Here is a 14,146-nt window from a genome sequence, read left to right as displayed (position 1 = left end):
TACATAGATGCAGTTTCCTCATCTCCGTTAATTGTGTTTATATATTTTTCAATTTAGATACCTGCATTTATCTACACTCATGAAAAGTACATATTTGAGGGAGAGTTTTACCTGTTTAATAGTCTTTGTGACTTAAACATATCTCCATTACTCCAGTGTTTTACTTTGTGCTTATTTTACTTTTACAGACTATATAACTTTTAATAAGTCAAATTCAATTCGTGGTTCTCAAAAAAACTTTCATGGCATATATAATCAAAGTAGTTTCACTAGTACTCACATGCTTGTACACTGAAGCAATCAGTGAAATATGGCCCTAAAAATAAACGCCACAGTTCATGGTATTTTTCACGCGGTTATTTACAGCAAATCGAAACAATTCACATCAGTGCAAATTACTCTAAAAGACAAATACATTCACCTCACTCAGACTTTACAACTGTCAACAAGACAAGAAAAAAATATTATGAAATTAAATCATAAGAATAATAATAACAAAATAAAAATAGCATCAACTTGTTTGAGTTACTTTAAGAAAATCATTCAGAAAAAGTTTTATATTTTAAACAATTACGCGTTGTCATTACTCGTCTGCAGGTTATTATTAATAGTTGCAGCAATAATATAGACTAACGTGTGGCTAATAAGAAAAAAAACAAAAAAAACATTCGTCCACTAAAGTCTGAAAATGTAGGCTCCCATTCGCCTGTAGCAATTTGATAATGCATTATTTCTTTTAGGATATAACATCGGGAAGCACCCCCTATTTAACACTCTAATCTTGCTTTATCAGTCGTTTGATGAAGAAGAGAAGCTGCCCGTAGTTAAAGCGACTCCGTGCGGCGTGTGTGTGTTTGTGAGTGTATATGTGTGTATGTGTGTGTGTGTGTGTGTGTGTGTGTGACACTGATGGATGCGCCAATGGTTAGACGGACAGATGCTTGGGCGGATCTAACGGCATGCACACACGAGTGAGATCGGGCAAAAACATCCCGGATCCGTGAAAGACTGCTCTTCCCTTTCAATCTGCCCGTGTGAGCTCGGCGCGCGGACACTGAAGAGATTCTGGACATTCTAGTTCTATTGAACGCTACGACTCCCAGTTGCCCCCTTCCGAGGGCTCGATGCGATTCCCTTTGCGGTCAGATGTGAGAGGAGACAGCGCGATCGCGAAGTGAAGACGCGGACTTTAGTGGAAGAGGCAGTGTCTGACAACTCACCCTCAGCTAGTAAACAGAGAGGACAGTCCCATCTCCCCCTCTCACCCAATACGGACAACTTCGCCCTTTCTTAAACGCTTGTAAAAAAAAAAAAAAAAAAAAAAAAAAAAAACTCTTTCTTTATAACACTGTATTTTGTTTCGTAGAAGTAGTAGTAGGTGCCATGATGATGGACATATCTGGAAAATGTTGATCTTACCGTCTTAAAAAGTCCATTCTGTGAAGAAAGCTTTTTGGTAAAGGATTTTTCGAAAGTGACATTACTGGAGAGCACGAGAGGACTCGTCTGCTTCGCCCGTTGCTGTTTTAAATACCTGCTACGAGCCCCACAAAGAAGGCTAAAAAGTGCTATTAGCGGTGAAGAAAGTGTTTGGCAATAGCTCAGTGATCCATGCTCTCGCAGCAGCAGCAGCTGAGGCGCAGCCCGAGTCCATCCCCTCCTTCTGATGTGCGTTATTACAAGCAGGAATACCCAATCAAACACCTATCGCATCGATTCTCTCAGCGGATTCCCAACGCGCGCGGACAAAATAAGCAAACGAGGCAGCGCGCGGGCGACAAGTCCGTCCATCTCCTCCTCCTCCAAGCTTTTTGTCTTTACCCCGGTTTGTTTATTATAAAAGAGATGGACGTTTGAAAGGCGGTGGGCACTTGGAGTCTTTGGGATTTTCACAGAAAGCTATAGGCGACAGCTACACGATTTTTTTTGTTTGTTTTGTTTTATTCTTTGGCTTTTCAAATCGTATGCGATTACTCGGACGGGATTCCTCATGGATAACACGTTTATTCAAGCGACCGAGTAAGTAAAGCTTCGTTCTTTGCCTTCGTGAACCATTAATAAAGGTGATTGCTGTTTGCATTGCACGCGTTTTTACGCTTAAACAGAAAACATTAACTCAGCCTGCTGACTTGATATACACATATGTAAATGTCAATCATTGCATTTCTATAGTGTTGTGTTTGTGAGCTGCTACTTTTACTATTAGAGTGCATTGGGGTTGGCTGCGGTAGGGAGAGAGATAGAGAGAGAGAGACATATGCCTACCCACATGACATGAGCTAGCTAACCCATTCGAGATGGAAGGAGTTAATATGACAGTGCTTGATGTTTGCCTCTGTTTGCCGACTTTGAGTGACGCGATCATTTCGTTTTCCTTTAAGCTTGCCTGTTGCAGCTTCCAGCGCGGAGTGAGCGAGGATCGCACTGAGGCACGAGCGCTTTTCCTCCCCACTGTAACGGCGAGACTCTCCGTCATATCCAAAAGACACGCGGGGGGAAAGAGAAAGGAGAAAGAGGGGGAAAATCTCGCTTCGTCTTCATCCTCTTCAGATCTATCCGTCTGATTTTGGGGTTTGAAAACTGCCGATACATGTCAGGCGTGTGAAAGCGCCCCAGGTGCCGTGTATCAGAGCAGAAGCGGAGCAGCTCTCGGGATCTCAGGGCTCCTGAAGAAAAAATAAATAAAAAATACCCTGAAAGAGAAACATGCCGCGGAGGAAACAGCAAGCGCCCCGGCGCTCGGCAGGTACGGCTCTTCTTCTTCATTTGCTCTTCTTCACCTCTGTATTTTTAGTTTTTAGTTTTTCTAGCGCTATTTGCATAGCAATGCTGAACGTGTGTGTGTGTGCGAGTATGTGTGAGTGAAATGATCTGGAATTACCCACTGCTCTTTTTACTTAGCGAAATTATGTCTATACGAAAAAAAAGTTTTTTCTTCATATTTTTTTTTTTTTTTTTAATAACATAGGTTGCCTTTTATTAAGTTTGCCATGTTAGTGTTGCATATCATTTGAGGCCACAATTCTCTTAAGGACAGTAGCTAGTCGACTGGCTGAAAAAGAATAACCTGTGAATATACTACCTATTTTCCTCGCGTAGTTTTCGTACTTTGGTCAGTTCCCGTGCAGCTGAAGCTGAGTCGACTGGAAGTCTTCTGATTGTTCTCTCTCACACCGCTCTCTTTCCTCGCAGGGCGTAGATATTGACTCCATGAATTAGAGATCTATAAAGAAGCGCAGGAAAAAAGGGCTTGGGTGTCAGCTGACTGTCATGACTCTCTTTGATGCTCGCCTTCGTTCTTTTTTGGCTTTTTGTGCGAAAACATTTGATCACAAAAAGCCAACTTTATTTATTTTTCTTCTTTTCTTTTTGTATCCCTCTTCTCCGTTTCTTGGAAAGACTCAAGGATTATTTTGTAGCCGACGCACGAGGAGTCTAAGAAGAGCCTTTAATGGACAATTGCCATCTTTGATTTGACGGCTGATTGATTGTCTGTCATCCGGCTGCTCTTTGATCTGTTCATTCCTGATAAACATCAATAAATCACTCGCCATGGCAACGCCACAACCCCGTGACGTCACGTGTACTCTGACAACCGCTCATTTAAATATCTTTAATTGCCGCTTTTCTACTTTTTTTCCACATAGGCCGGGCACAAGGCCACATTTACTTCCGCTGCTCAAAGACCACTAACACGAGGAACATGAGAAACAGACCGCCTGAATGACGATAGGCAACATCTAAAACTATTTAGCTTCTTCTTCTTCTTCTTCTTCTTCTTCTTTTTTAAAGAACTGTCTAAAAATAACATATCTTTACATTTTGATTGTTAGCTGAAAAAATTCAAACAAGAAAGAAACAAAAATAGAAATCGGTCCGCTTAACTGGTCCTAATGTCTTTTCAGGCCTGCATTGTAGCCGCTTTTTTCAACCAGTCACTGTTGTGATAAAAACTAGAATACGTACGCCTTGTGATTTTTGAATCCTTGTCTAAACTTTGCTTGGAGACACAAGAAGTCTTTGTTTATTCATGGATGAATTACAGACTGTTAGTGTACGATAGACTGCTAAATATTTACCGCTTAAACATTTTCAGGTTAAGATCATATCTAAATCAAAATAGGCAGACTATTGAGAATCAGATCCAACAGTTAAGTGTTAATGCGTAAGTCATATAGAACAGATCCATACAGTTTGATCGACACTGATGCTCTTGCAGTCAAATGGATACCACTGGAGTATGATACACTCATGAACGGTCCGATAGAGGGCACACCTACAGTCACACACACACATACACAAAACTAATAACCTAATCTGGAGACGGAAGAATGGTTTGCTCCATCAGTCTGACCCGTCAAAGCAACTTTGTTTCATATTTGATTTAATTGTCTCTCCTTTGACAGCCACATTCATCAATAGCTCTAATGGTCAATCAGAAGTTGGCAGAGTGAGTGCTCTCATTTTGTCCCCCCTCCCCTCCCCTCCTCTCCCAATACGATAGGCTCGTGCTTTACTTTATCAAAATGCTTTTGCCTAATGGACGCGCAGAGGTAGAGGGAAGAAGGGAGGAGGGGAACAAGGGTGACTGAGAGGCTTCTCATTTCAGAGGAGTGAGAGAGAGAAAAAATCAGGCATTTATGCCTTTGATGAGCGGATGAAGACAAATACAAGAGCAGGCTGAGAGCCTTTTTTTTCTCTCTTTAGACGAGGCAACTTCCTGTGATATTTTTTTTAACTCCCTCTCTCCTTTCTTCAAACCAATGCCCCTCCCCTCCGTCTCTCTCTCTTCTTCTCACTCCATCCCTCCCTCCCTCCCAGCAGCCCTCACAGCTGCAAGTTATAAGGTTGACGACTGCACTGTGGCATACAAAGAGTGATGACAAATTGATTGTGCCGTCGTGATGGAAAGAGCAAAGGAAAGATGGCAGATGATGGGCCTTGATTAGGAACTTTGGGAAATCCAGTCCCCTGCAACCTTGAGCTTTGCATGAGAAAATTTCGCCCTCCCTCACATTTTCTGTCTCTCTTTTTCTCGCTCCCTCGTTCTGTCTCTCCCTACCTCCCTCCTCCTACCAAGTCTGGAAGGCCCGCTCAGCCGTAGAAAAAGAAAAGTTGTTTTGCCAGCTTCATTAGTGTTCACCTAATTAGCTGTAAAGCTGATGGATTCCTGACAGGCCTAATGATTGGAGATGACAAGCTCCGCACACTGTCATCCAGCCCAATTAGGTTTGCAGCTAGTTTGATGTAATCAAGTTGATATTACACAGTCCTCCATGCCTTTAGTTGGTGCACTAACTCAATTTGCTGCTGCAGGTGACAAATGGGCCGGGGTACCTGGGTAATCACGTTGGCTAGAATAGAGCGCTTTTAATGGTCAAGAGAATAAGAGCAATAATAGCTGCGAGGTGACAGAACAGAATCAAAAGGCGCAGAAAAATCTTGTTGTGAAAAAAAACGGGGTCGAAGTGAGTCACGGGCTCTTGCGCACCTTTGTCATGATTTTTTATTTATTTTTTTTTAATAGTGGGGAAAACTGCCTGCTATCCATTTGTTCAGTCTACTCTGTCTATCTATCTCTCTTTTTTAACAGACAGACAGAGCACTCTCTGTCTAGCGAGGGTGATTCACCCCCCGCCAAAAAAACAAACAAAAAAAACACCCATTCAGACGCAGGCGATGCAGCATACACACCGTGTTTTTGTTCACAGGCTTCAAAGCTTTTGCCAGACCAAACATATCAATTGTTTAGGGGAGTCGAAGAGAACATCAAACTCTTTCTCCCCCCAGCCATCTCTTTGTCCGTCTCGTATTTTTAATATCAAAGTTAGCTACCAAAGCACACCATCGATGGAAACGTCCACACACCCTCAATACCTAAACTTACAGTCTCCATGTTGACGGGTCGGTCCCAGTTTTTAGTTTGGTGAAATCTAATCTCTGTACGTGCGTTTGAACCGAGCAGATTTGATGTATGAAGACAAACGATGTTGATATCGGTCATTATGATAGCATTCATAGTGTGTTTTAAGTTAGTTGATCTCGTCTGCGTTAGAATAAATGCTAACTCTCAGCATTGTTTAGAGCAGCTAAATATGATTTATAAAAATATTTGGGTTGTGACGAATGTAACGGAGGCTGCGCTGAGATGGATTGCTGTTGAGGAAAGGAGCTGATTTCTGTGATTTCGTGTGTGTTTGATTGATTGCAGACAGGGAGCAATGATTAATCAAACTCAAAGCCTGTTCCAGCGAGGGTGTGGAGCATTGGATACGTGAGATCTTATGGGGAACACCGGTGGGCTCATAAATACGGTCACATGCACATAATCATCACCCACATGTTTGCTTATATGGAACATGTAGGGTTAGTTATTATTAATATAGACAAAGCTGAGAAAGTATATTATAATAGTTGGCGGCGTTGAAGTTTTCAATGTTTTTTATTTATTTATTTTTTCTGTATATTTGTAATGTCATTTGACTTTGCAAATTAAGAGTCGTCCACTTTGGTTCAAGATTTTTCTTCTTCCCCTGCTGCAATTTAATTACTTAAATTATAATGAAACATCATGGTGACTTGATTATGTTAATTATCCTTATTAAAACCTAGTCATGATAATCATATGCATTATTAAGAAAAAAATTATGTAATGTACACCACTGTCCAGAATTACATTTTGCTTCTCATATGAATTGATTATTATTTTTTTGTTTAATATATATAATTATTTAATTCACAAAATGATTAATCAAAAGTGTGCATACTAATGCAAATCCAGACGGATAGAATTTTAATCTAAATGTAATGCATGTAATAATAGTGAGAGATTTAACCGGAGATCTAATTAAATATCATCTGCAGCTCTTTTATAGGGATTTGAGTATTTCTGTATCAGTTTTCCTTATCTGACAGCATTATGGATATAACATTTTGTTATAACTAGATGGTCATTTTAGTAGGAGAGGGAGCAGCTTTTTACTTTGCCGGTTGGACAAATTGTTACATTGAAATTATTGTTGTTGTAGTCGCAGATTTTTTCCTTGCGTTTATTTACACAGGGGCTGGACAGAGGACAGCATTTGGCCCTGTGTAGGTGTCCCTTCAGCAGTGTGTGTGTGTGTGTGTGTGTGTGTGTGTGTGTGTGTGTGGATTATGGGGCCTGAGTCTTTCGTCCTCCTCACATTGCTCTGGCCCAAACCCTGCGCTCCCAGGCAGCCAACTGACACTATGATTAGTTATGGCTGTCCTCCGCCTTTTTCACCGCAAGAAGTGAGCAACAATGAGAAGGGTTAAGAGCAGAAGAGGCGGGGAAAAAGCACAGGAATGAAGAGAAAGAGAGAAAGAATGATGGGGGTTAAGGGAAAAAGCTGAATAACCTAACAGCCAAACAGAGGGAGAGAGAGAGAGAGAGACGGGAGGGAGGGCAAGTTCTCCTCCCTGTGGATCCACATCAGGGTTGATGGTTGATAAACAGAATTCTTTTTCCCGAATCTTCCGTCATGGCTCCCATTAGCTTGACAGCTGTCAATTAGGGCTCCCTTGGTCTCGCGGGCTGCAGTTTATTGCAGGCGGTTGATGCTGTCATTTCCCTCACAGTTTCGCCTTGAGCGTTATCAGGAGCGTTCACACAGTCAATAGCTGATGCATCAGCACTTATTTCTTAAATTGGCTCACAAGGCTGCATCCTTCCCTCATTTTTCCCCCTTTCTTACCATCTCTCTTTCTCTCCTCTCTGTTTCTGTCTCACACTTCTTTTCTTTTCCTCCTTTCTTTTCCAGAGATTGTTTGGTGAAGATATGACGATGAATGGTGACTGCAGCAGGGTTAATGAGAGTGCAGGGCGATTCCATTCTTTTTTGTGTGTGACTCGCTTTTTACCCACACTTCATCTTTAAAACTAGTTTGACAATCGATTTATCTATTGATTGTTTTATTTTTTTTATGTTTTCTTTTGTTGGTTTATTTATCGCATCTTGACCACTGCTCTCATCCAGTAGTTGTGCTACATAATGTGTGCAAAAACAGTTTCTAATATCAAGGTTACACTATGGGTTTGAAAGCAACAGGACAGTTTGCAAAAAAAAAAAATCTTCTTGGATCATATTGACCATAATCTAAATATAGTAATGGTCCTTTTCCTGTAATTAAGTAATGTAAGGGACATTCATGATTTTTTAGTAAATCAGTAAAAGTTACTGTTTATGTTAAAATCCCATCAAATGCAATGTATTTATGATTTAAGGCATTACCTAAATGCATTGTTTAAAAGTGCATATTGTTTTGATCAAGATAATTTTCCTCCCTTTCTTTTTTTGCTTAGAGTGATCTAAATGCAGACACATTTTAAGTTTAATGCTGACAGTAATCGCTCGCCTGCTGTTAGTTCATATTATTTTGCAAAATAGAAAATGTTGGCATTATAAGAATGTTATAAAAATATAATATAAGTACATTGTTATATATTATATTTATTTTTTTATTTTTTAATCAAATGTATTTTTCACTAATTTGACTAATTACTAATTTCAAGTAACTTTGTTGATGGAGCTTCTCCGTTTACAACTTGAATCCATAACTGTTATTTATATATATATATTTTCATCAAGTCAAAACTAGTCTATTATAAAACATAGAAATATATATATTTGCATTCCTGATTCAGTGGATTGTTTAAAATGCTGTAATTTGCACATAGTTATGTGAAGCTCTAAACGTGGTTAAAATATGTGGTTTGAAATAATTGTGCAAAGAATAAAATAAAGATTGATTACCATCTATCAGGACATTAGTGTTTGGTAAATTTGACACATTGTTTAAATTTGCTCCCTGGCTTTTATGGGTTTATGAGGCATTTTCATTTTATTCTGGTTAAACATGAATATATTCTCTTTTAAATAATAAAATGTAAAAAGTGCATCATTCTAGTTTTGACTAGTCAGATTTTTTTTTTCTCTCACAGTTGAGAAAGTCGAAAATTGAAAATAAATAAAGCGTTGTTAGTGACGTTTAAACTAAACATTTTGATTAGCTTATCTGCCATTTACACGTCAAAAAGTACAAGAAAAATAAACATGTCTAAATGTTTATGTTCCCCTTGGAGATTTCTGTGTGTTTTGACTTGATGAAAAGTTGAAATAGTTTTAGTTCAGACGGTTGTGCGCTGTAGTTTGTTGATGATTTCCTCCGTTGTTGAGAGAATTGGAACTACATGCACCGTGATAGTTGAACATGTTTTACAAAACAGTTCCCACGGAGGGAACGTACTGCAGCAAGTGTTGATCAGATCCTTATGCTCATCTAGCTGATTCTTGTTTATTTAACCGATCAACAATGAACACTGAATCCTGCCGATTATTCTGTGATACCCAGAATACACCTCCCAGTCTACTTGTTGTTTCACTCTGGCGATTGGTCAAGATTCCCGGGAGCGCTGCATGATTTGCTGCTACCGTGGCCCACACCTCTTCCGGTGGAGGGGGATCTGGGAGGAGACAGGAAATTAAGAGGGTTTCTGGGATCTGTGTGTCTGGCTGTGGTAGATGGTTATTTTTACCCTGCGCGGTACTGTGAGGGATATTAGCTTAGCCTTGCACAAAGGTGGCACTGAGTATCACAGTACTAATGAATCATCCGGTCCGCGCTCTTTCCGTCTGCTCGTGTTGTCCCGCCTTCCTGCTCTGTCCCACTCTGAGCGATACTGTAGTTCTTTGTGTGTGTGTGTAGATGTGAGGCCGGTCCTCTCTGGCAACTACACGCAACTGTGTGAGTTCCAGTGTAGTCCAGTGAAATATGGGCGCGGGGAAATAATCCCTGTCATGTCAAAGAGCGATGGGGACGTGCCGAGGGAGGCAGAGAAAATGACACAGAGGGAGAGTTAGTTTGGGGCCAGGGACTAGATGGTAAAGATTTTGGCAGGGGGCTGGTTGTTGGTTTGGTTCAGAGTGTCACTTGAGTCTGTGTATGTGTGTGTACAATTTCCTCCACAGAAATGGCAGGGGTCTTGCCCCACTCGTCTCGGCACCCTCCTCCTCTTTCATTCCGAGCCTGAAAACTGACAGCCATCGGTCTTGTGCCGCTTTTTTATCACAGTGCGTGTGTGTGTGACGTGCAGGCTGCTTTTTGATGGCGGTGCCGGTGATGAAAGGCAGAGCAGCAGAGAATGAGAGCGAGAGAGGGGCCCTAGTAATCAGGGCCAGCCTGAGCTCTGACATCCTTCTCCGGCCTGACAGGCCTCTTCCTCCTTCTCTCCTCACTACCCTGACTAGACGAAAGAGAGAGGGGGCGGCCCTCAAACGCTCACAAACTCCTGCTCTCTCATGTCCTGATCAGTCTCAGATGCTGGGAATTATCCCTCCTCCCTCCACGTTGGGTTTTATTTAATTAGGGCAGAGGAAGACGAGGGGAACGCACCGCACAGGGGTCGGGGATGTTGTTAACTCTGCCGGAGTCCCTGGTGCATGGGTGCCTGTTTGTCCACGTCTGTGCGACCGCGGCGGACATATATGAGTGTTTACGTACGATGATGTGCATTTTCCTGTGTGCCGGCATTTCCTTCCTGTGCATTCCTGCGTTTGAATGTGTTCGTACGCATCGCCTGCTCGGGTTAGTCACTTCGGTTCTTGGCAGAGGCAGGCAGGTGTGAGGGGCAGAGCGAAGGAGGCAGGCTGAGAGAGAGAGAGCGAGAGAGGAAGTCTGTTTTATTTTATACTGCGGGCCTGTTGCTAATTAATGTTTCTTGGTAGGATTCTGTCTGAGTTGAGTAATGTTTTTGATCTTTATGCCTGATAACTGCATACCTAATGAGATTTCAAAGCTTCTCGAGATGTGTGTGCGCTGCTCCCTGCAATTATTGACAGATGCCTTTTCTCCGCCATTGGGTTCGGCACCATAAATCCTCTGGCTGTAATGAGCTTGAGAAGTGCCACCCTGCCAGTGAGCTAATGAAAGAGAGAGAGAGAGAGAGAGAGAGGGTGGAGGGGGGGGATCACGCTTCCTTGACACATTTTTTCTTTAAATGCACTCTGCAGATGTCAGGCCCCCACTGCCAGTGTGTTAAAAAAGAAAAGAGCATTAGATAGAGGAAGGAAAAAGAGAGGACGATTTTTACAGTAAAGGAGGGGTGAGTTGAAGCCTGCCTTTGAGGAGACATGAGAAGGGATGAGTAGAGAGTTTCGGTCGGTCGGTTGGCGAGCCGTTTCGGGTTTCATTTCTGCGCCGAGGTCGTTTGTCTGCCGCATGTAGTTTTTATTTGAAATAGTAGTCGCGTTGTTGCTGAACTTGACTTTGATTGATACCCTTGCCCTCTCGCACTACTCGGAGCCAGGTTTTTTTTAGGACCTCTTTCTCATACATAGGTTTTTTTTCTCCTTTCTTTCCTTCGTTGGCCTGTTTCCTCTTCCTTTTTTTCTTTTTTTTTTTTTTTTAAAGGACAGTATGAAGGAAAGAAAGTGATATGGAGAAAAAAATAATAATGAAAAGTCGGATTGTTCTCTGATTCCCACATGCACAGATACAATGCTTCAGACTTTTTGATGCCGTCCTGAACCCGGATAGCAGGACCAGAGAGAGTGAAAGAAAGAGAGAGAGAGAGAGAGAGAGAGAGAGAGGCGCTCCATGCCAAACAGTCGATTTCCCCAGCTCCTCAGCACGGTCATACATCATGGACCCACCCTTCTCTCCTGACAGAATGACATGTGTCATTTATCAAATAGGCCCTTGCCAAGGAGCCCAGTGTTAGGGGCTGTCCCCCCCTCGGAGAATTGCCACTGCCTCCACGCCACTGAGGGGTCTGCACAGCCAGGGGAGGGGACGGCGGATGAGGGGGAGACATGGCTCCAGTAGATCCACTAACAATGCCACTCAAATCTTTCCCCAGAATTCCTCTGTTTTTATGTTTGCGCATTTTCTTTTCTTTTTATTCAATATCGTACTAACAGAAGTTCGTGTTTATATTTTAGGTCAAGGGAAGTCGTAGGTTTTATAAGTTAACATACATGTTCCGATTCGTGAAGACCAAGTCCGTGCGCACGTCTGGCTGTCAGGTATCAGTCAGAACCTAAATCTGCCGTCCCCTGCCCTCCCTCTTCCCTCCTGCTGTCCCTCCTTCTGCCTCTCCAGGGGACTGCACGAGTGAATCGGAGCTCTTTCGCTTTCCCATGATTCAAAGGAGCATTACTGAAGATGGATGCTCCTTAAAAAAAGAAATTGATGATGGATACGAGGCTGGCCATGTCATTCATCATTTTGAATATTATTTAGACTGGCCGTGTAAAGCTGTAACCTGAGCAGGGCTCAGAGAGAGAGAGAGGGAACAAGACAGAGCTCGGAGCAGGACGTGGGCTTCCTCTGATGGATGGGCCGAGCTCTTGCACTGTTCGTTACCAGATACCAGAGGAGCCGCACTCTTTTGCTCACTCATTCACCCACTCGCTACTCTTTTTTTCGTCTGAAAGGGCAAAAATAAAACAAGGGATGGCGGCGCTTGAAAACAAAACTCAAAGTGTTTTTGTTTGTCATCACCGCGGCCCTGTAACCTGGGTAACCCTGACTTTTTTTCCGTTTTTGTTTTCCTCCCCCCGCGCTGACAACGTTTTTCATCGAGGTCGTAAAGTTTTGTCGACAGCCCCTCAGGAACGAGGTGACCATTGTCGTCATGGACGTGAAAAGAGCGGGAACAGCTGGGCTTCATTAGCAGGAAATGAAGGCGACCTTTAACGAAAGCAGAAAAAGAAACGCATATCTGAGCGCTTGAATCGCACGTGATCCTCCTGTGTTAATGAAAACATTTCTGTCATGTTTTCCTCTGTCCCTTTTGTGACCGTAAGATGAGATCTGTCTGAATCTTATTTTCACAGTATCTATAAGCATCTGATAATTCGGTTAACGGTGCGCTCTCGCTGTGCGCCTGCAGTTCACGGGCTGGTCAGATTTCTGTCATCTCTGGAGGTGGCAGTTGAATGCTCAACAATGCTTGATGTATTTGTCCATTGTTGCGGTAGAGGACTGCGCGACCATTGACGTGAGATGCGTCGTGCTTTTGGCTGCATTGAAATGGGTTTGATGAATTATTTTGCTTTGCAGGCTCATTGCTTGGACGTGGTGGGTGTACTTGGATTCATTGTTCTTGAATTTTCCAGCACCTAGAATGTGTCCCAACTCATGACAGGCCCCACCCTATGACGAACTCCTCCAGCGCTTGGGTTTCAGCGATCTGCATTTATAAAGCCCTATGGGCTTCATCTGTCCCTGCAAACCCCACTTTTGAGCTGCACCCTTCTAAGAGAGGTTGAAAGCTTGGGTCAAACTCTTAAGAGAGCTTCAAACCCATTCCAGCGAGAGAAAGAGAGAGAGAGAGAGTGCATGCGAAAAACATAGGGGCGTGAGGGAAAGCAAGAACAGGATGGAGAGAATAGGTTGTTTTGTTTTTGTATGCTCTATTTCTTCCCCTTCCTAGTACCCCTCTCTCCCTCCCTCACTCTCCCTCTCTCTCTCTCTCTCTCTCTTTTTTCCAGTTTTATAGCAGGAGACATGATTTATTGTGGCCATCCATCTCTGGGTCTCATCCATCACCTCCTGGTTGCTAGGCAATCATGGCAGCAGCTGTTTGCTTTGACTCAGACAGAGGCACTGTCAATCAAGACGGGCAGGTGAAAAGCATTAGAAACACGCTATTGTCAGACGGAATAATTAATCAAAGGCAAGAAAGATAATTAAAAAGATATGACCCTTGCTAGCACTTGCTCAGGGTTGCCTGAGAAGAGAGTGAAGAGGGAAAAAACGAGGGGAAGAGAGTGGAGAAGGAGGAAAGCACTGGCGTGTGGCATGTCCTCTCTCTCTCTCTGTCTCTCTCTTTAACTCAGTCTCACTCGCTCGACACAGTAAGAGAGTGGAGCAGAGGAAGATAAAGCTTACTCTCTCCGTCACTAGACCAGGTTGTAATTAATTAAAAAGAGATCGGAGGAGAAAGAGAGAGGGGAGAGAAATAATAAAAGGACTGGTGGAGGAGATGAGAGTGAGTGAGGGGAGAGAGAGAGAGAGAGAGGAGCCACATGAAAGGGTTGAGTACCTCGCTCTGATACGAGCAAATGCTACAAACGCGTACTTAAAAGTGTTCCTCTTCAAATCCATGTCGCTCGCTCTCCTG

At 42.7% G+C, this 14,146-nt stretch overlaps 1 protein-coding gene across 1 annotated transcript in view; it reads left to right on the top strand.

Annotated features, from left to right (window-relative positions):
- Window positions 1-549: 549 nt before the first annotated feature.
- The window catches only part of tshz3b (teashirt zinc finger homeobox 3b), a 37,607-nt gene continuing 24,010 nt past the window's right edge, over window positions 550-14,146 (top strand). The window contains exons 1-2 of the mRNA XM_052561588.1: window positions 550-2,019; window positions 2,382-2,746. Coding sequence (XP_052417548.1) covers window positions 2,707-2,746 — 40 coding nt within the window. The 5' untranslated portion in view covers window positions 550-2,019; window positions 2,382-2,706. The remainder of the gene's footprint in view (window positions 2,020-2,381; window positions 2,747-14,146) is intronic.

This window comes from Carassius gibelio, chromosome B7, assembly GCF_023724105.1.
Source record: "Carassius gibelio isolate Cgi1373 ecotype wild population from Czech Republic chromosome B7, carGib1.2-hapl.c, whole genome shotgun sequence".
Classification (NCBI taxonomy): domain Eukaryota; kingdom Metazoa; phylum Chordata; class Actinopteri; order Cypriniformes; family Cyprinidae; genus Carassius; species Carassius gibelio.
The sequence above is the reverse complement of the archived record's forward strand: the minus strand, read 5'-3'. Positions and strand labels throughout refer to the sequence as shown.